Here is a 21,912-nt window from a genome sequence, read left to right as displayed (position 1 = left end):
GTCACTTGTGGGGGTTTTTAATGTTTAGGCACATCAGGGGCTCTCCAAACCAACATGGCGTCCCATCTTAATTCCAGTCAATTTTGCATTGAAAAGTCAAATGGCGCTCCTTCCCTTCCAAGCTCTGCTATGCACCCAAAAAGTGGTTTACCCCCACATATGGGGTATCGTCGCACTCAGGACAAATTGCACAACAACTTTTGTGGTCTAATTTCTTCTCTTACCCTTGGGAAAATAAAAAATTGGGGGCGAAAAGATCATTTTTGTGAAAAAATAAGATTTTTTATTTTTACGGCTCTGCATTATAAACTTCTGTGAAGCACTTGTTGGGTCAAAGTGCTCACCACACATCTAGATAAGTTCCTTAAGGGGTCTACTTTTCAAAATGGTGTCACTTGTGAGGGGTTCCAATGTTTAGGCACATCAGGGGCTCTCCAAACGCAACATGGCGTCCCATCTCAATTCCAGTCAATTTTGCATTGAAAAGTCAAATGGCGCTCCTTTCCTTCCGAGCTCTGCCATGCGCCCAAACAGTGGTTTACCCCCACATATGGGGTATCGTCGCACTCAGGACAAATTGCACAACAACTTTTGTGGTCTAATTTCTTCTCTTACCCTTGGGAAAATAAAAAATTGGTGGCGAAAAGATTTTTGTGAAAAAATATGATTTTTTATTTTTACGGCTCTGCATTATAAACTTCTGTGAAGCACTTGTTGGGTCAAAGTGCTCACCACACCTCTAGATAAGTTCCTTAAGGGGTCTACTTTCCAAAATGGTGTCACTTGTGGGGATTTCAATGTTTAGGCACATCAGGGGCTCTCCAAACGCAACATGGCATCCCATCTCAATTCCAGTCAATTTTGCATTGAAAAGTAAAATGGCGCTCCTTCCCTTCCGAGCTCTGCCATACGCCCAAACAATGGTTTACACCCATATACGGGGTATCAGCGTACTCAGGACAAATTGGCCAACAATTTTTGAGGTTCAATTTCTTCTCTTACTCTTGGGAAAATAAAAAATTGGGGGCGAAAAGATAATTTTTGTGAAAAAATATGATTTTTTATTTTTACGGCTCTGCATTATAAACTTCTGTGAAGCAATTGGTGGGTCAAAGTGGTCACCACACATCTAGATAAGTTCCTTAGGGTGTCTACTTTCCAAAATGGTGTCACTTGTGGGGGGTTTCAATGTTTAGGCACATCAGTGGCTCTCCAAACGCAACATGGTGTCCCATCTCAATTCCTGTCAATTTTGCATTTAAAAGTCAAATGGCGCTCCTTCCCTTCCGAGCTCTGCCATGCGCCCAAACAGTGGTTTACCCCCACATATGGGGTATCAGCGTACTCAGTACAGATTGTACAACAATGTTTGGCATCCATTTTATCCTGTTACCCTTGGTAAAATAAAACAAATTGGAGCTGAAATAAATTGTGTGAAAAAAAGTTAAATATTCATTTTTATTTAAACATTCCAAAAATTCCTGTGAAACCCCTGAAGGGTTAATAAACTTCTTGAATGTGGTTTTGAGCACCTTGAGGGGTGCAGTTTTTAGAATGGTGTCACACTTGGGCATTTTCTATCATATAGACCCCTCAAAATGACATCAAATGAGATGTGGTCCCTAAAAAAAAATGGTGTTGTAAAAATGAGAAATTGCTGGTCAACTTTGAACCCTTATAACTCCCTAACAAAAAAAAATTTTGGTTCCAAAATTGTGCTGATGTAAAGGAGACATGTGGGAAATGTTACTTATTAAGTATTTTGCGTGACATATCTCTGTGATTTAAGGGCATAAAAATTTAAAGTTGGAAAATTGCGAAATTTTCGCCAAATTTCCGTTTTTTTCACAAATAAACGCAAGTTATATCGAATAAATGTTACTACTAAAATGAAGTACAATATGTCACGAGAAAACAATGTCAGAATCGCCAAGATCCGTTGAAGCGTTCCAGAGTTATAACCTCATAAAGGGACAGTGGTCAGAATTGTAAAAATTGGCCCGGTCATTAACGTGCAAACCACCCTCGGGGCTTAAGGGGTTAACCCCTTCAGTAAACACCGTAAGAAAAAAAAAAAAAAACGAGGCAAAAAACAACGCTTTATTATCATACCGCCGAACAAAAAGTGGAATAACACGCGATCAAAAAGACAGATATAACTAACCATGGTACCGCTGAAAACGTCATCTTGTCCCGCAAAAAACGAGCCGCCATACAGCATCATCAGCAAAAAAATAAAAAAGTTATAGTCCTGAGAATAAAGCGATGCAAAAATAATTATTTTTTCTATAAAATAGTTTTTATCGTATAAAAGCGCCAAAACATAAAAAAATGATATAAATGAGGTGTCGCTGTAATCGTACTGACCCGAAGAATAAAACTGCTTCATCAATTTTACCAAACGCGGAACGGTATAAACGCCTCCCCCAAAAGAAATTCATGAATAGCTGGTTTTTGGTCATTCTGCCTCACAAAAATCGGAATAAAAAGCGATCAAAAAATGTCACGTGCCCGAAAATGTTACCAATAAAAACATCAACTTGTCCCGCAAAAAACAAGACCTCACATGACTCTGTGGACCAGAATATAGAAAAATTATAGCTCTCAAAATGTGGTAACGCAAAAAATATTTTTTGCAATAAAAAGCGTCTTTCAGTGTGTGACGGCTGCCAATCATAAAAATCCGCTAAAAAACCCGCTATAAAAGTAAATCAAACCCCCCTTCATCACCCCCGTAGTTAGGGAAAAATTTAAAAAATGTATTTATTTCCATTTTCCCATTAGGGCTAGGGTTAGAGTTAGGGCTAGGGTTAGGGCTAGGGCTAGGGTTAGGGCTAGGGCTACAGTTTGGGTTGGGGCTAAAGTTACAGTTAGGGTTTAGATTACATTTACGGTTGGGAATAGGGTTGGGATTAGGGTTAGGGGTGTGTCAGGGTTAGAGGTGTGGTTAGGGTTACTGTTGGGATTAGGGTTAGGGATGTGTTTGGATTAGGGTTTCAGTTATAATTGGGGGGTTTCCACTGTTTAGGCACATCAGGGGCTCTCCAAACGCGACATGGCGTCCGATCTCAATTCCAGCCAATTCTGCGTTGAAAAAGTAAAACAGTGCTTCTTCCCTTCCGAGCTCTCCCGTGTGCCCAAACAGGGGTTTACCCCAACATATGGGGTATCAGCGTACTCAGGACAAATAGGACAACAACTTTTGGGGTCCAATTTCTCCTGCTACCCTTGGGAAAATACAAAACTCGGGGCTAAAACATATTTTTTGTGGGGAAAAAAAAGAATTTTTATTTTCACGGCTCTGCGTTATAAACTGTAGTGAAACACTTGGGGGTTCAAAGTTCTCACAACACATCTAGATTAGTTCCCTGGGGGGTCTAGTTTCCAATATGGGGTCACTTGTGGGGGGTTTCTACTGTTTAGGTACATTAGGGGTTCTGCAAACGCAATGTGACGTCTGCAGACCATTCCATCTAAGTCTGCATTCCAAATGGCGCTCCTTCCCTTCCGAGCTCTGCCATGCGCTCAAACGGTGGTTCCCCCCAACATACGGGGTATCAGCGTACTCAGGACAAACTGGACAACAACTTTTGGGGTCGAATTTCTCCTCTTACCCACGGGAAAATACAAAACTGGGGGCTAAAAAATAATTTTGGGGGGAAAGATTTTTTTTTTAATTTTCACGGCTCTGCGTTACAAACTGTAGTGAAACACTTGGGGGTTCAAAGCTATCACAACACATCTAGATGAGTTCCTTAGGGTGTCTAGTTTCCAAAATGGTGTCACTTGTGGGAGGTTTCTACTGTTTAGGTACATTAGGGGCTCTGCAAATGCAATGTGACACCTGCAGACCATTCCATCTAAGTCCTCATTCCAAATGGAGCTCCTTCCCTTCCGAGCCCTCCCATGCGCCCAAACAGTGGTTCCCCCCCACATATGGGGTATCAGCGCACTCAGGACAAATTGGACAACAAATTGTGGGGTCGAATTTCTCCTTTTACCCTCGGGAAAATACAAAACTGGGGGCTAAAAAATAATTTTTGTGGGAAAAAATTTTTGTTTTATTTTTACGGCTCTCCATTATAAACTTCTGTGAAGCCCTTGGTGGGTCAAAGCGCTCAGCACACATCTAGATAAGTTCCTAAGGGGGTCTACTTTCCAAAATGGTGTCGCTTGTGGGGGGTTTCTACTGTTTAGGTACATTAGGGGCTCTGCAAACGCAATGTGACACCTGCAGACCATTCCATCTAAGTCTGCATTCAAATGACACTCCTTCCCTTCTGAGCCCTCCCATGTGCCCAAACAGTGGTTCCCCCCACATATGGTGTATCATCGCACTCAGGACAAATTGGGCAACAAATTTTGGGGTCCAATTTCTCCTGTTACCCTCAGGAAAATACAAAACTGGGGGCTAAAAAAATAATTTTTGTGGGAAAAAAAATTTGTTTTATTTTTACGGCTCTGCATTATAAACTTCTGTGAAGCACTTGGTGGGTCAAAGTGCTCACCACACCTCTAGATAAGTTCCTTAGGGGGTCTACTTTCCAAAATGGTGTCACTTGTGGGGGGTTTCAATGTTTAGGCACATCAGTGGCTCTTCAAACGCAACATGACGTCCCATCTCAATTCCTGTCAATTTTGCATTGAAAAGTCAAACGGCGCTCCTTCCCTTCCGAGCTCTCCCATCCGCCCAAACAGTGGTTTACCCCCACATATGGGCTATCAGCGTACTCAGGACAAATTGTACAACAACTTTTGGGGTCCAATTTCTTCTCTTACCCTTGGGAAAATAAAAAATTGGGGGCGAAAAGATAATTTTTGTGAAAAAATATGATTTTTTATTTTTACGGTTCTACATTATAAACTTCTGTGAAGCACTTGTTGGGTCAAAGTGCTCACCACACCTCTAGATAAGTTCCTTAGGGGGTCTACTTTCCAAAATGGTGTCACATGTGGGGGGTTTCAATGTTTAGCCACATCAGGGGCTCTCCAAACGAAACATGGCGTCCCATCTCAATTCCAGTCAATTTTGCATTGAAAAGTCAAATGGCACTCCTTCGCTTCCGAGCTCTGCCATGCGCCCAAACAGTGGTTTACCCCCACATGTGGGGTATTGGCATACTCAGGACAAATTGTACAACAATGTTTGGGGTCCATTTTCTCCTGTTACCCTTGGTAAAATAAAACAAATTGGAGCTGAATTAAATTTTTTGTGAAAAAAAGTTAAATGTTCATTTTTATTTAAACATTCAAAAAATTCCTGTGAAGCACCAGAAGGGTTAATAAACTTCTTGAATATGGTTTTGAGCACCTTGAGGGGTGTAGTTTTTAGAATGGTGTCACACTTGGGTATTTTCTATCATATAGACCCCTCAAAATGACTTCAAATGAGATGTGGTCCCTAAAATAAAATGGTGTTGTAGAAATGAGAAATTGCTGGTCAACTTTTAACCCTTATAACTCCCTAACAAAAAAAAATTTTGGTTCCAAAATTGTGCTGATGTAAAGTAGACATGTGGGAAATGTTACTTATTAAGTATTTTGTGTGACATATCTCTGTGATTTAATTGCATAAAAATTCAAAGTTGGAAAATTGCGAAATTTTCATAATTTTCGCCAAATTTCCGTTTTTTTCACAAATAAACGCAGGTACTATCAAATAATTTTTACCATTGTCATGAAGTACAATATGTCACGAGAAAACAATGTCAGAATCACCAGGATCCATTGAAGCGTTCCAGAGTTATAACCTCATAAAGGGACAGTGGTCAGAATTGTAAAAATTGGCCCGGTCATTAACGTGCAAACCACCCTTGGGGGTAAAGGGGTTAATTGTGCAGAAGCTGCCTCTAATTAGCTCCTGTTCAAAAGATGACTTTGGGCAGACATGGGCTGAATAGGAACATTTCAGTATAAATGTGCAAAAAATCTAAAGTGAACAGACCTCGAGCTCAACTTTACTCGCACTCTTTCTTATCACTAACTGTAGAGTAATCCGACAACACAATTACACCGGTTTGTACAAATATTTATTGCCTATAGTAAAGTAATTCTAAGGCAGTGAGATTTGCCTTGGCTGTGGTGTAATGTGTGTTACCTGTGGACAAGAGACTATTACACTATATATGTCAGGCAGAGATACAGGTGCTTCTCACAAAATTAGAATATCATGAAAAAGTTAATTTATTTCAGTTCAATACAAAAAGTGAAACTCCTATATTATATAGAGTCATTACACACAGAGTGATCTACTTCAAGTGTTTTTTTTCTGTTAATGTTGATTATGGCTTACAGCCAATGAAAACCCAAAAGTCATTATCTCAGTAAATTAACAAACACCAGTAAAGGCTCCTAAGTGGTTAAACAGGTCCCTTAGTCTGTTGCCGTTGGCTCCACAATCATGGGGAAGACTGCTGACTTGATAGATGTCCAGAAGGCATCATTGACACTCCACAAGGAGGGGAAGCCAGAAAAGATCATTACGAAAGAGGCCGGCTGTTCACACAGTGCTGTATCCAAGCAGATTAATGGAAAGTGGAAGGAAAAAAAGTGTGGTAGAAAAAGGTGCACAAGCAACCGGGATAACTGCAGCCTGGAAAGGATTGTTAAGAAAAGGCCATTCACAAATGTGGGGGATTCACAAGGAGCGGACTGCTGCTGGAGTCATTGCTTCACCACACACAGACGTCTCCAGGACATGGGCTACAAGTGTCACATTCCTTGTGTCCGGCCACTCATGACCAACAGACAACGCCAGAAGCCTCTTACCTGGGCCAAGGAGGAAAAGAACCGGACTGTTGTCAGGGGTCCAAGGTGTTGTTGTCAGATGAAAGTAAATTTTGCATTTCATTTTGAAATTCAGGTCCCAGAGTCTGGAGGAAGAGTGGAGAGGACACAATCGAAGCTGCTGGAGGTCTAGTGTGAAGTCTCCACAATCAGTGATGGTTTGGGGAGCCATGTCATCTGCTGGTGTAGGCCCACTGTGTTTTATTTAACAAGACCAGCCGTCTACCAGGATATTTTAGAGCTCTTCATGCTTCCCTCTGCCGACAAGCTTTTTGGAGCTTTAAATGTCATTCTCCAGCAGGACTTGGCCCCTGTCCACACTGCTACAAGTACCAATACCTGGTTTACAAACACCAGTATTACTGGGCTTGATTGGCAGCAAACTCGCCTGACCTTAACCCTATAGAGGATCTATGGAATATTGTCAAGAGGAAGATGAGACACCAGACCCAACAATGCAGGCGAGGTGAAGGCTGCTATCAAAGCAACCTGGGCTTCCATAACCCCTCAGCAATGCCACAGACTGATCGTCTCCATGCCACGCCGCATTGATGCAAAAGGAGCCCCGACCAAGTATTGAGTGCATTTACTGAATATACATTTCAGGAGGCCAACGTTTCGGATTTTAAAATCATTTTTCAAGCTGGTGTTATAAAGTATTCTAATTTACTGAGATAATGACTTTTGGGTTTTCATTGGCTGTAAGACAATCATCAACATTAACAGAAACACTTGAAAAATAATCACTTTTTGATGATTTTCTAATTTTGTGAGACGCACCTGTACTTGCTTACACTGCCAACTTACAGAACAAAAAAAAATAGAATTTAACTTGATTGCATTTGATATTCCATACTGTAAAGTGATGGTATAGAGCTGGGATACGCCATCACCTTATGTTCGGTGGCAGTCTGATTCCTGGGACTCTTGCCTGTCCTGAGGGGCCGCAGTATTGCGTTCCCAGATGGTCACTGTGATCCCTGTACGATGGTCGGCAGAAACCCACTGCAAGAGGAACAGTGGTAATCCAGCACTAGATCCCTTTTATTTTCAGGATTGGTGAGGATCATGTAAATGTTTAACTCCCATACACTGACGGACCACTTTTGCTCCTCAATGGGTGACCAGATTAGGGGGTATTTCCTTGTATAGCATACTTTGAAGACTGAACAACTGGTACTGGCACATCTACTGCAGGGCAGGGAAGAATCTGTATGTCCTTGTTTCCATTACCCAGGGATACGGATCTGCATATGGTCTGACAGCCTTGTCGTGAGCCTTCTGCAATACAGTGATTTTACTATTCAATTCTTTTACAGATATGAGAAGAGACTCTTCTAACATCGTCTGTCACCACCGTCCACAGCACTGAATGTAGCCTGCATTGCATGACGTCCGCATGGAGATCCTCACGCCAGCAGCTGCCTTGTCTCCCATTGACCAGTCTTCACAAAAAGGACTCTGGGTATTTGGGATATACTGTTCATTGTTCATCACTGCCTCCAAAGTTTTTGCAATAAAAATTTAAAATCTTGTGCGTCTCTCTATTGAGCCAGTATTGGGATTACGAAACAAAAAGATTTAGAACTATGGCGATGGAAGATCTATAACCCTTGACCGGTAGGGGGCGCCCTCTGCTACACATCCAGATAAGTAGTTTAAGCAGAGACTGGGATGAGGGCGGCTGCGGTCACTCGTCGCTCGCTGGTCAGAAAGTTAAATGTGGCACAAGCATTGGCCTGGGGGATGAAAAACAAATGGTAAAAAGACCATCAAAGCAGGAGGCTGGATGCAGCACACAATGGTACAGTCACTCAAATATATTAGGTTTGTGCTCGTACACATGGACGTCATGGCTGAGCAGAAAAACCTAACATTACAGCATGTGTTAGTCTGGTCCAATTCCCAAAACAGAGGAATGCATGTACACAGTATACGGTTCCTGCGCATGTCTGAAAATGTCAGCGCTTGTCTGAACTTGGCCTCAGAATTGTTGCCACAACATATGAACAGGCGAGCAGATCGAGAACAGCGTTGGGCTGCAACGTACAAACACAGTATAGAGCCTCATTCAGACAGCAGTATTTTTGACATACACAAAAAAAAAAAAATGGTACTGTCAGTGATTTGCATCTGTACTTGAGCAGTGAGTGTCATCAGTATTTTTCATGTATGGATAAATAAATTAAAGCTTCTGCAATGTTACACACTCACAGCAGACAGATGCCATCTACATGCTGTCAGTGTTTCTCAAGGAGCCATAAATTTATATTGGCGCTTTTCATCCATGCGGCTGGAAATCTAACAGATGTGACTAGCCTCAGATTATGATGGTTATGTGTTATATCCAGAAAAAAAAAACAGATAGAATACGGACAACTGAATGAGGCCTTAAGTTCTGACATATGCGGCTCCATGTGTTCGCCTGCATCGCACATTGATGCAGGAACTATCTACTAGTGTTTCTCCAAAAATAAGACTGGTATATGTTTTGCTCCAAAAGACTGGTTAGTGTCTTTTTTACTTCAATGGACAGTCATGCACATTTATTGTTGGACAAAATTAAATCAACACTTGTTCAAATATAACATCAGCACAACTCCAAAACCTGAATTATAGCATGAATTTCTTGAGATACTATTTCTTTTTTCCATGTCCCACAAGCGACTCTTTGCACAGGCTGATGAAGAACAATCACTGATAGATCATTCCGTCCCCATACATATCATGCAATCGGCAGCACATCTCCTGTTTACACTGGGAGATGTGCAGGTTCAATGTATCAGAGCCATTGTTCTCGTTAGCACAAGCCAGTCTTATTCTTAATAAACAGGTTTACTGGAGTAAGATGCACCCAATTCATTAATAGGCACACACCACTTAATAAATTAGGAATCTTACAAGGTCCATGTGCCTCTAGCAAAACTGTACATACACATACAGCACATACATACCAGCCTGTTTCCCCATCACATCCAGCTTCCTGCAGTTGAGACCCTGGGCGACATCATGGTCACATTACTATCAGGACCGGTTTTAGACAAAGTGGGGCCATGGCAAAAGTTTAAAGCGAGTCCCCAAATGCTGACATGTAATTCGGCGCTTGTTTCCCGGCCTCTTTACTGCAACTGAGAAAGAATGACGGGCACATAACGATCACTAATAGATCAATCTGTCTTCATACAGTATCATGTTATCAGCAGCAGCTCTGCAGCGTACACCGGGAGATGTGCTGCTGAGAACAAGGGATTTTTGTTCCAGCATAATCCAATTATTCGATGAATAGGCAGCATTTTGCTTGTCTAGTACAATACACCCCATAGTCCTCCACATAGTATAATGCACCCCATGTTCCTCCATATGGTATACTTTAATACATTCCTCATAGTTCTCCATAAAGTATATGGAGGTATATGGGGCACATTATAATACGCTCCCCATAGGCCTCCCATATAGTATAATGCGCCCCATAGTACGCCATATACTTTTAATACACTCCCCATAGTCCTCCACATTGTATAATGCACCCCATAGTCTTGTACAGGTCCTTCTCAAAAAATTAGCATATAGTGTTAAATTTCATTATTTACCATAATGTAATGATTACAATTAAACTTTCATATATTATAGATTCATTATCCACCAACTGAAATTTGTCAGGTCTTTTATTGTTTTAATACTGATGATTTTGGCATACAACTCCTGATAACCCAAAAAACCGGTCTCAATAAATTAGCATATCAAGAAAAGGTTCTCTAAACGACCTATTACCCTAATCTTCTGAATCAACTAATTAACTCTAAACACATGCAAAATATACCTGAGGCTTTTATAAACTCCCTGCCTGGTTCATTACTCAAAACCCCCATCATGGGTAAGACTAGCGACCTGACAGATGTCAAGAAGGCCATCATTGACACCCTCAAGCAAGAGGGTAAGACCCAGAAAGAAATTTCTCAACAAATAGGCTGTTCCCAGAGTGCTGTATCAAGGCACCTCAATGGTAAGTCTGTTGGAAGGAAACAATGTGGCAGAAAACGCTGTACAACGAGAAGAGGAGACCGGACCCTGAGGAAGATTGTGGAGAAGGACCGATTCCAGACCTTGGGGAACCTGAGGAAGCAGTGGACTGAGTCTGGTGTGGAAACATCCAGAGCCACCGTGCACAGGCGTGTGCAGGAAATGGGCTACAGGTGCCGCATTCCCCAGGTAAAGCCACTTTTGAACCATAAACAGCGGCAGAGGCGCCTGACCTGGGCTACAGAGAAGCAGCACTGGACTGTTGCTAAGTGGTCCCAAGTACTTTTTTCTGATGAAAGCAAATTTTGCATGTCATTCGGAAATCAAGGTGCCAGAGTCTGGAGGAAGACTGGGGAGAAGGAAATGCCAAAATGCCTGAAGTCCAGTGTCAAGTACCCACAGTCAGTGATGGTGTGGGGTGCCATGTCAGCTGCTGGTGTTGGTCCACTGTGTTTCATCAAGGGCAGGGTCAATGCAGCTAGCTATCAGGAGATTTTGGAGCACTTCATGCTTCCATCGGCTGAAATGCTTTATGGAGATGAAGATTTCATTTTTCAGCACGACCTGGCACCTGCTCACAGTGCCAAAACCACTGGTAAATGGTTTACTGACCATGGTATTACTGTGCTCAATTGGCCTGCCAACTCTCCTGACCTGAACCCCATAGAGAATCTGTGGGATATTGTGAAGAGAAAGTTGAGAGACGCAAGACCCAACACTCTGGATGAGCTTAAAGGGAACCTGTCACCCCGTTTTTTGAGATTGAGATATAAATACTGTTAAATAGGGCCTGTGCTGTGCGTTACTATGGTGTATGTAGTGTACCCTGATTCCCCATGTATGCCGAGAAATACATTACCAAAGTCGGTGTTTTCGCCTGTCAATCAGGCTGGTCTGGTCAGGTGGGCGTGTTCACAGCGTTCTTTTCTTCCCCAGGTTTCCGTTGGTGGCGTTGTGGTGTGCGCATGTCTAAGGTCCGGATTCCCTGTGCCCACGTGAAGACACAGCGCGCGATCTGCGCTGTCATTCCTTTCATCGGTGCGGGCGGCCATCTTCCTGGGGCCGCACGTGCGCAGATGTAGTGCTCTGCTGCACGGGGCTTCAGGAAAATGGCCGCGGGATGCCGCGCGTGCGCAGAAGAGATCGCGGCGGCCATTTTCCCAAAGCCGAGATGCAAACTCGGCTTTGGGAAAATGGCCGCCGCGATCTCTTCTGCGCACGCGCGGCATCCCGCGGCCATTTTCCTGAAGCCCCGTGCAGCAGAGCACTACATCTGCGCACGCGCGGCCCCAGGAAGATGGCCGCCCGCACCGATGAAAGGAATGACAGCGCAGATCGCGCGCTGTGTCTTCACGTGGGCACAGGGAATCCGGACCTTGGACATGCGCACACCACTACGCCACCAACGGAAACCTGGGGAAGAAAAGAACGCTGTGAACACGCCCACCTGACCAGACCAGCCTGATTGACAGGCGAAAACGCCGACTTTGGTAATGTATTTCTCGGCATACATGGGGAATCAGGGTACACTACATACACTATAGTAACGCACAGCGCAGGCCCTATTTAACAGTATTTATATCTCAATCTCAAAAAACGGGGTGACAGGTTCCCTTTAAGGCCGCTATTGAAGCATCCTGGGCCTCCATAACATCTCAGCAGTGTCACAGGCTGATTGCCTCCATGCCACGCCGCATTGAAGCAGTCATTTCTGCCAAAGGATTCCCGACCAAGTATTGAGTGCATAACTGAACATTATTATTTGATGGTTTTTTTGTTTGTTATTAAAAAACACTTTTATTTGATTGGATGGGTGAAATATGCTAATTTATTGAGACAGGTTTTTTGGGTTATCAGGAGTTGTATGCCAAAATCATCAGTATTAAAACAATAAAAGACCTGACAAATTTCAGTTGGTGGATAATGAATCTATAATATATGAAAGTTTAATTGTAATCATTACATTATGGTAAATAATGAAATTTAACACTATATGCTAATTTTTTGAGAAGGACCTGTATACAGTATAATGTAGGTCCCATATAGTACACATAGTATAATGCACTCCCCATGGTCTTTGATAGAGTGTAATGCAGCCCCCATATAGTATAATGCAACCCATAGTCCTCAGAGTACAATGCGATCCCCTCAGAGTATAATACATACCCCCCACACACAGTGTAATGCAGACACACAGTATAATGCAGCCTCCCCTGCCCAACACACACACCGTATAATGCAACATCCAACTACCCCTACACACTATAATGCAGCCCAAACCCCTCTACAAACAGTATAATGCAGCCCCCAACCACACACACACACACACACAGCATAATGCAGCCCCCAAACCCCCCACAGTTTAATCCAGCTCCCCAACCCCACACAGTATAATGCAGCCCTCAGCCCCCCCCACATACAGTATAATGCAGCCAACACCACACACACTAAAATGCAGCCCGCAACCGAACACAGTAATGCAACACACAGTATAATGCAGCCAACTCCCTCCCCCACACACAGTATATAATGTAGACCCAAACCCTCACGCACGGTATAATGCAACCCCCAACACACAGTATAACGCAGCCTACACACACTATAATAAAGCCCCCAACCCCCCACACAAATACAGTATAATGCAGACCGCAATCCCCTTCCCCACACACAGTATAATGCAACCTCCTGCCCCCAAACACACAGTATAATGCAGTCCCCAACCCCTTTCCCCACACAGTATAATGCAGCCCTCAATCCCCCCACAATCAGTATAATGCAGCCTCCCCTCCACAGTATATTGCAACATAGTATAATTCAGCCTTCTCTCACACAATGTAATGCAGCCCCAACCCTCTCCCCACACACCAAAATGCAACCCCTCCCCCACACACCATATAATGCAGCCTCCATCCCCTCCCCCATACACAGTATAATGCAGCCCCAACCCCCTCTCCCCCACACAGTACAATGCAGCCCCAACCCCCTCACCCCCACACAGTATAATTCAACTCACAGTATAATGGAGCCTCCCCACACATACAGTATAATGCAGCCCCCAACCCCCCTCCCCACACAGTATAATGCAGCCCCAACCCCTCCTCCACACACAGGATAATACAACCCCCTCCCCCCACACAGTATAATGCAGCCCCCAACCCCTCGCCCCACACAGTATAATGCAGCCCCTAACCCCTCCCCAACACAGTATAATTCAACTCACAGTATAATGGAGCCTCCACACACACACAATATAATGCAGCTACCAACCCCCTCCCCCACACAGTATAATGCAGCCCCAACCCCTCCTCCACACACAGTATAATACAACCCCCTCCCCCCACACAGTATAATGCAGCCCCAACCCCTCCTCCACACACAGTATAATACAACTCCCTCCCCCCCACACAGTATAATGCAGCCCCCAACCCCTCCCCCCACACAGTATAATGCAGCCCCTAACCCCTCCCCAACACAGTATAATTCAACTCACAGTATAATGGAGCCTCCCCACACACACAATATAATGCAGCCACCAACCCCCTCCCCCACACAGTATAATGCAGCCCCAACCCCTCCTCCACACACAGTATAATACAACCCCCTCCCCCACACAGTATAATGCAGCTCCAACCCCTCCTCCACACAGTATAATACAACCCCCTCCCCCACACAGTATAATGCAGCCCCCAACCCCTCCCACACACAGTATAATGCAGCCCCCAACCCCTTCCCAACACAGTATAATGCAGTCCCAACCCCCTCACACAGTATAATGCAGCGCTCAACCCCCTCCCCCACACAGTATAATGCAGCCCCCAACCCTTCCCCCCACACACAGTATAATGCAGCCCCCAACCCTTCCCCCCACACACAGTATAATGCAGCCCTCAACCCCCTCCCCCACACACAGTATAATGCAGCCCTCAACCCCCTCCCCCACACACAGTATAATGCAGCCCTCAACCCCCTCCCCCACACACAGTATAATGCAGCCCTCAACCCCCTCCCCCACACACAGTATAATGCAGCCCTCAACCCCCTCCCCCACACACAGTATAATGCAGCCCTCAACCCCCTCCCCCACACAGTATAATGCAGCCCTCAACCCCCTCCCCCACACACAGTATAATGCAGCCCCCAACCCCCTCCCCCACACAGTATAATGTAGCCCCTAACCCGCTTACCTCACAGTATAATGCAGCCCCCAACCCCTACACACAATATAATGCAGCCCCCAACCCCCTCCCCCACACACAGTATAATGCAACCCTCAACCACACACTATAATGTAGCCTCCCCCTCCACACAGCATAATGCAACACACAGTATAATTCAGCCTCTCCACACACACAGTATAGTGCAGCCCCCAACCCCTTCTCCCCAGACAGTACAATGCAGCCCCCTACCCCCACATACAGTATAAGGCTACGTGCCCATGTTCTGGATTTTTAGCTTTTTTTAGCGTTATTGCGGCGGTTTTCCGGCTCAAAAACGCTTAAAAAAGCTTACATTAAGCATCCCATTATTTCAATGCATTCCACAGTTTTTGTGCCCATGTTGCGTTATTTTCTGTAAAAAAGCACATCGCGGAAAAAAACGCAGCATGTTCATTAATTCTGCGGATTTGCCGCTAAATTATTGTATTAGGAAGCTCCGGAAAAAAAAGCAAAAAAAAAAAACGCGAGCGGATTTCCTGCGAAAGGAGTTTGGTTTTGATCAGGAAAATTCTGCGAACAATCCTGAATGTGGGCACATAGCCTAAAGCAGCCCCCAACCCCCTCTCCCACACACAGTATAATGCAGCCCCCAACCCATCACCCCCACACAGTATAATGCAGCCTACAATCCCCTCCTCCCACACAGTATAATCCAACCCCCTCCCCCCACACAGTATAATGCAGCCCCCACCCCTCCCCCACACACAGTATAATCCAACCCCCAACCCTCTCCCCCACAGTATAATGCAGCCCCAAACCCCCTCCCCCACACACACAGTATAATCCAACCCCCTCCCCACATACAGTATAATCCAACCCCCTCCCCACACACAGTATAATGCAGCCCCCAACCACCACCCCACAAACAGTATAATGCAGCCCCCAACCACACACACTATAATGCAACACAGTATAATTCAGCCTCCCCCCACACACAGTATAATGCAGCCCCCAACCCCTCCCCCACAGTATAATGCAGCCCCAACTTCATCCCTCACACACAGTATGAGGCCACCAACCCCCTCTCCCACACAGTATAAAGCAGCCTCCTAATCCTCCCCCACACACAGTATAACACAGCCCCCTCCATACACACAGTAAAATTCAGACACACAAACACACAATAATGCACCCCCACAGTCCAGCAGTATTACACACATATTAATGCAGACACACACCTTACCTCTACCCGTTCCTCCGCTGCCCTGGCTTATGCAGCAAGTCTCATTGGCTCCACTGCTGGCACAGCATGGTGCATGATAAAGTAAGGTCATCACGCGCCCGCTGAGTCAGAAGAAGAGCGGAGGGAGCGTCATCTGACGCGGTCTCTTCCATCACTGCTTTCTTTCAACTGTATCGGCGTCTATGATGACGATAAGTTGAATGTGTGATGAGGGGAGGGGGGCACGGCGTCAGGCCCCTCTTACGGACTCCATAGTGGCTGCGTGGCATGCCACTATTAGCGGCACCCCACTGGCTGGGGGCCCCGGGGGGAGTGCGAGCCCTAGGCAGCTGCCTAGTCTGCCTGCCCTGATTACTGTGATGTCACCAAAAGACATAGCAAAAGAAATGCTGGGGGCCCTGGGCGATTGCCCAGCTTGACTCCCCCTAACTCCAATCCTGACTAGGTTTTACTTTTGGACTAGGGCTTATATTTCAAGCATACTCCAAAAATCCTGTAAAATCAGGCTAGGCATTATTTTCAGGGAAACACTATATTTATATGCTCTTGTCTGTTCTGTAAATGGGACCAGATTGGCTCATGCAACAAATCGCCTGCACCCCATGTGTAACCTAATGCCCTAATCCACTCCCTTCTGGACTACTGTAACGCTCTATTAATTGGCCTCCCCCTCACTCGACTTTCCCCTCTCCAGTCTATCCTTAATGCAGCAGCCAGGGTCGTCCATTTGGCTAATCGTTACTCGGACGTGTCCGCTCTTCGCCAGTCGTTACACTGGCTGCCCATTCATTACAGGATACAATTCAAAGTACTTGTTCTCACCCACAAAGCTCTCCACAGTGCGGCACCCCCTTACATCTCCTCCCTCATTTCTGTCTATCGGCCTAGCCGACCACTGCGCTCTGCAAACGACTTTCGACTAACCTCTGCACTAATCCGTACCTCCCACTCCCGACTCCAAGACTTCTCCCGTGCTGCGCCAATCCTCTGGAATGCTCTACCCCAAGATATTAGGACCATCCACAACTTGCATAGTTTTAGGCGCTCGCTCAAAACACATTTGTTCAGAGCGGCCTATCACGTTCCCTAATCAAACTCATTTTATGTTTGTCCAATACATGAGGAGATGAATGAAAGCAGCACTCACCCGTGATCTTCAATGATAATATAGTCCTGTCTGTCTCGTCTCTGCACCCTCCCTCACCGCTCCCTCCTCATGTTGTAACCTGCCTTGTTCCTAGCTGGGAATGTTGAGCCACGGTCAATAAAGGACTATATTATCATTGAAGATCACGGGTGAGTGCTGCTTTCATTCATCTCCTCATGTATTGGTGATTCAGCTGCGTCTTGTGCATGCACCGCCCCGTCTTCAGAAGAAGCTTACCTCGTCTGGTCTCTAAGGAGAATTTGTGGAGGTCTGAATGTGAGAAAGCTCGTTCGGTGCCGATCGACTGACCTCTTGTGACTGTGTATGCTTACTGCTCATTTTATGTTTGTGTGTGTGTAGCCCATTCAGTATCTCCATCTACCCCCCACTCCATGAAGATGGCTGGACCATCATTGTAAATACATCATTGTAAATACACACCTGTACTTTGTATCTCCCCCTCCTCATTGTAGATTGTAAGCTCTCACGAGCAGGGGCGGCTTATTTTGTCTTATTTTGCTTTATTACTGTATTGTTAACATTGTTACCTATGACTGTTGTGTTTGAAACTGTTAAACTGTAAAGCGCTGCGGAATATGTTGGCGCTATATAAATAAAGATTATTATTATTATTATTATTAATGCCCTGATTAACACCGCTCTGATTGGTTTTCTTTCCACATGTACAGTAATTGGGCTGGAAACGCTTTTTCTGAATTTACAATAAAGAAAAACAAAAGCAATGAGTTCACCTCCAGTAAAGCGATGTTCATGCCTCGGAGCACAGCGGGGGTCCAGCTTAGTATCAAAATACAAAACAAATTCCTGCTCAAATCTACCGTAATATTAAAACTTCATAGTCCAAAATATTATAATACATTTTTAATGATTTTATCTTCATTGAGCTGGAATATATTTGGAATTTTCATACTCGGGGCTCATGCAAATCGGTCCGATAATGTAATTTCCAGACTGGCCGTGGCTCTGCGGACCCCAATATTGTGAGCCTCATGGAAATATAAGAAGCGTTCCGGAGCGCCGCAGCCAGTCCGTGCATCGCGGTCTGAGATCGGACAGATTTGCATGGATGTCGGCCTGAGCCCCAATTGTTGTGCAGCTTTCAATCCATTGTGTTACATGGGCAAAATCAACTCGCAGTGCATTTAATATACACGGATGCGCCACTCCAGAACAATCCGGGGTGAAGCAATGATGCAAATTGTCACAGGCTCAAAACTGGAGCGTAAAACTTTCCTCGATGCCAGATGGACACATTCCCGCTGCCGTATTGCGGTGCGGACACTTAGGTTCCCTGATTCATATTAAAGGGATCATCCAGAAGGAGGAAAACGATTGACGCCGCGCCGGATCACGGTTTGTGTCTGCAATCTACTTGTATGGAGCGGAGTTGCAATACCATTAAAGGTCAGGGGTGGCGCTATTCTTAAAAGCCTATAGCCGTGTTATTCTTTTCCTTAACATCCCCATAATTTTCACCACCTTCTTATTACTTACCGTGTCTTGGACTTCTAGGGCCACTCCTTTCTGTCGCATAAACCTGGAGATGGCGGGATCTAATCTCTGCACCCGGTCTCCGGTGCCCAGCACCAGGATTTCTACCACAGAGGATGAAGAGCGTTAGAGATCACAGTATACAGAGGTGGATGAATAGACGAGCAAAATTCCTTTAGTACGGCATTGTCCGGACAGATTTACATGCGGTTTCTGGATTATGAAATGGTCACTGGAAGAGTTAACCATCGAGGCTCCGGATTAGTCGTCTTTGCACAGACTTCAGGGAATCCATTTTCTCTCTCACTTTACTTCCAGGAACAATTGGGAAACAATTGTAACTTCCGGACTATTGGATGCCGGAGAAAAGGAATTTTACAATATATTCATGCACAGAGGAGATGGAAGGTGGGAGAGATTATAGGGGATTAAGAGAAGAAAGAATGTAATGGGGAATTATTTGAATGGTGCTGAGCTGCAATACCTTGTGGAGCCCATGGAGTGGCGCTGTTTAAAATAAAGACTGCCCTTACCTATTTTGGGAACCAGGAGATGAAACAAGGATAAGCTCTCCAATGAGACGTCCTTATAGGAAGCCACCTAGACAGAGAAAAGATCCAGCCCATCAACACAGAACACCGCATCGCTTCTCTGGATTTTTTTTTTCTTAACATGGAAATAAAAAAATCTATCTGAACCTCCAAATATTAAAATAATGACGCTCTGGGGCGGCCACCCTGTCTGAGCGACTGTTAGCAGCATTCAGACTGCATCACAGCAGCCTCAGTGAATGGTGGATCCTGTGTTATCTACTGTATACAGAGGTGTTATCAGTCATTCTACAGGAGGAGGAGGTGAGCTGTGACATCACCTATTGTGAATGGTGGATCCTGTGTTATCTACTGTATATAGAGCTGTTATCAGTCATTGTACAGGAGGAGGAGGAGGTGAGCTGTGACATCACCTATTGTGAATGGTGGATCCTGTGTTATCTACTGTATATAGAGCTGTTATCAGTCATTGTACAGGAGGAGGTGAGCTGTGACATCACCTATTGTGAATGGTGGATCCTGAGGTATCTACTGTATATAGAGGTGTTATCAGTCATTGTACAGGAGGAGGAGGTGAGCTGTGACATCACCTATTGTGAATGGTGGATCCTGAGGTATCTACTGTATATAGAGGTCTTATCAGTGATTGTACAGGAGGAGGTGAGCTGTGACATCACCTATTGTGAATGGTGGATCCTGTGTTATCTACTGTATATAGAGGTGTTATCAGTCATTGTACAGGAGGAGGAGGTGAGCTGTGACATCACCTATTGTGAATGGCGGATCCTACGTTATAAACTGTATATAGAGGTGTTATCAGTCATTGTACAGGAGGAGGAGGTGAGCTGTGACATCACCTATTGTGAATGGTGGATCCTGTGGTATCTACTGTATACAGAGGTTTTACCTTTCATTATAAACCTGTATGTGATAAGGAATCTCAAAACTAATCTCTAAGGAACAGAACGTGTCATCCTAACATGAGTCTTTGCAATACCCACGGTCCCATCACTCACGTTCCACTGCAGGATGCTCCGGGGCAGGACGGCGCAGGGCCCCACTACTTGGTCTCCATTGATGATGAAGCCAATGGAGCTGTAACTCTCAATGAGCATCATCTCTGCGGAGTCCCTCTCGATACGAGTCACTGTGGTCTTCTCATAGAGTTCGTCTCCAGCTGGTGACAGTCGGTGGGATCTACTCTGTTGCCTATGAAAAAAATAACATTAATTTAATCCATAAGCACCCAGTAATCCAATGATGGAGGCAGATGGGGCGACAGTGAAGGACATTCTCAATGTCGGCAGATTTCGGATGATTATTTAGGCAGCAGAGACGAACGGTGAATGTGGGGGAACTGGATGTACTTACCATGCATGTGCAGCGATGGACGGCCGATACTTCACCAACCGCGGAGCCGACAGGCGCAGAAGAGGAAGACCTAACGAAATTAGAGGCGCCATAGGGTCCACTGGACTCAACACTGGAAAAATACAGAAGAATACGATTGGCCCCCGTATCCCTCCATGTCACTGGCAGAAATGAGAAGCTGAAGAGATTTATAGGCAGCTCCTTATATCCCAGCGGAGGAATAGTACGTAGCGGCGCAGCTTTTCGCACTGATATTTTCTAGCTTCAAAAGAGGCGCTGTCTGGATCCCAAACATAAATATCCTCACTGAAGAACAGCGCCACTCTGTGCATAGGTCGTGTCTGGTACTGCAGCTCACTGTGAGTAGAGAGAATGAGCTAAACTGCAATACCAGACATAACCTTGGGATGGGGGGCATACCTGGGACCCTCACTGCTAATCCGGGTCCAGTCCCCCCTCCCTCCTCCGGACTCGTGAGACACTGCAGCGGAGCATCAATGCATACACACAACCAAACGACAAAACACTGCAAAACTGTGGTAGGAGTCACCCAGACTGCAGAACACATGCAAAACCTAGGCGAGCAGAAGAAACATGTCTGATGGGAGTTGTCCTCATACCTATAGAAGCAGCAGGACCATGACAAGAAACCGGCACAGAGCGTGTCCTTGTACACACAACATGGCCGGCAGAACAGGACACGGATCATAGAGAGCAGCCATGCAGACGCTCCCCGCATCCTCTGCCGGCGCACGCTACTGCCTCCATGTGGTTAGACGAGCACAAACTGTGCTGAAGACCTCCCAGAGCTCAGTGCTGCCACCCTGTGGTTATAAGTATAACAGGCTGTGCTGAAGGCGTCCCGACTCTCACTGCTGCCACCCTGTGGTTATAAATATAACAGGCTGTGCTGAAGGTGTCCCGGCTCTCACTGCTGCCACCCTGTGGTTATAAGTATAACAGGCTGTGCTGAAGGTGTCCCGGCTCTCACTGCTGCCACCCTGTGGTTATAAGTATAACAGGCTGTGCTGAAGGCGTCCCGACTCTCACTGCTGCCGTCCTGTGGTTATAAGTAGTGTTGAGCATTCCGATACCGCAAGTATCGGGTATCGGCCGATATTTGCG

At 45.2% G+C, this 21,912-nt stretch overlaps 2 protein-coding genes across 3 annotated transcripts in view; one reads left to right on the top strand and one right to left on the bottom strand.

Moving 5' to 3' along the window:
- IMPDH2 (inosine monophosphate dehydrogenase 2) overlaps window positions 1–8,320 on the top strand; it is a 33,441-nt gene extending 25,121 nt beyond the window's left edge. For both annotated transcript variants that reach the window (XM_069736357.1, XM_069736356.1), the window contains one exon: window positions 8,106–8,320. In XM_069736357.1, the coding sequence (XP_069592458.1) occupies window positions 8,106–8,127 (22 nt within the window). In that variant the 3' untranslated portion in view covers window positions 8,128–8,320. The remainder of the gene's footprint in view (window positions 1–8,105) is intronic.
- NDUFAF3 (NADH:ubiquinone oxidoreductase complex assembly factor 3) lies at window positions 6,013–21,534 on the bottom strand. The gene is made up of 6 exons (XM_069736358.1): window positions 21,408–21,534; window positions 20,788–20,899; window positions 20,433–20,625; window positions 19,399–19,465; window positions 18,869–18,969; window positions 6,013–8,525 (listed from the first exon to the last, which is right to left on the bottom strand). The coding sequence occupies exons 2-6, from the start codon at window positions 20,877–20,879 to the stop codon at window positions 8,445–8,447; spliced, it is 534 nt and encodes a 177-aa protein (XP_069592459.1). The 5' UTR covers window positions 20,880–20,899; window positions 21,408–21,534; the 3' UTR covers window positions 6,013–8,444.
- Window positions 21,535–21,912: the final 378 nt, after the last annotated feature.

The sequence above is a fragment of the Ranitomeya imitator genome, chromosome 8 (assembly GCF_032444005.1).
Source record: "Ranitomeya imitator isolate aRanImi1 chromosome 8, aRanImi1.pri, whole genome shotgun sequence".
Lineage (NCBI taxonomy): Eukaryota > Metazoa > Chordata > Amphibia > Anura > Dendrobatidae > Ranitomeya > Ranitomeya imitator.
Note: the sequence above shows the minus strand (reverse complement) of the source record. Positions and strands in the feature narration are given on the sequence as shown.

Excerpts from the sequence above, each read along its gene's own strand:
- NDUFAF3 (XM_069736358.1), bottom strand. The coding sequence starts at position 20,879 with ATGGCGCCTCTAATTTCGTTAGGTCTTCCTCTTCTGCGCCTGTCGGCT. Across the intron at positions 19,466-20,432 it reads GGAGCATCCTGCAGTGGAAC|GTGGCTTCCTATAAGGACGT; the intron begins GTGAGTGATGGG and ends TTCTCTGTCTAG. Across the intron at positions 8,526-18,868 it reads CCCTAGAAGTCCAAGACACG|GCCAATGCTTGTGCCACATT; the intron begins GTAAGTAATAAG and ends TTCATCCCCCAG.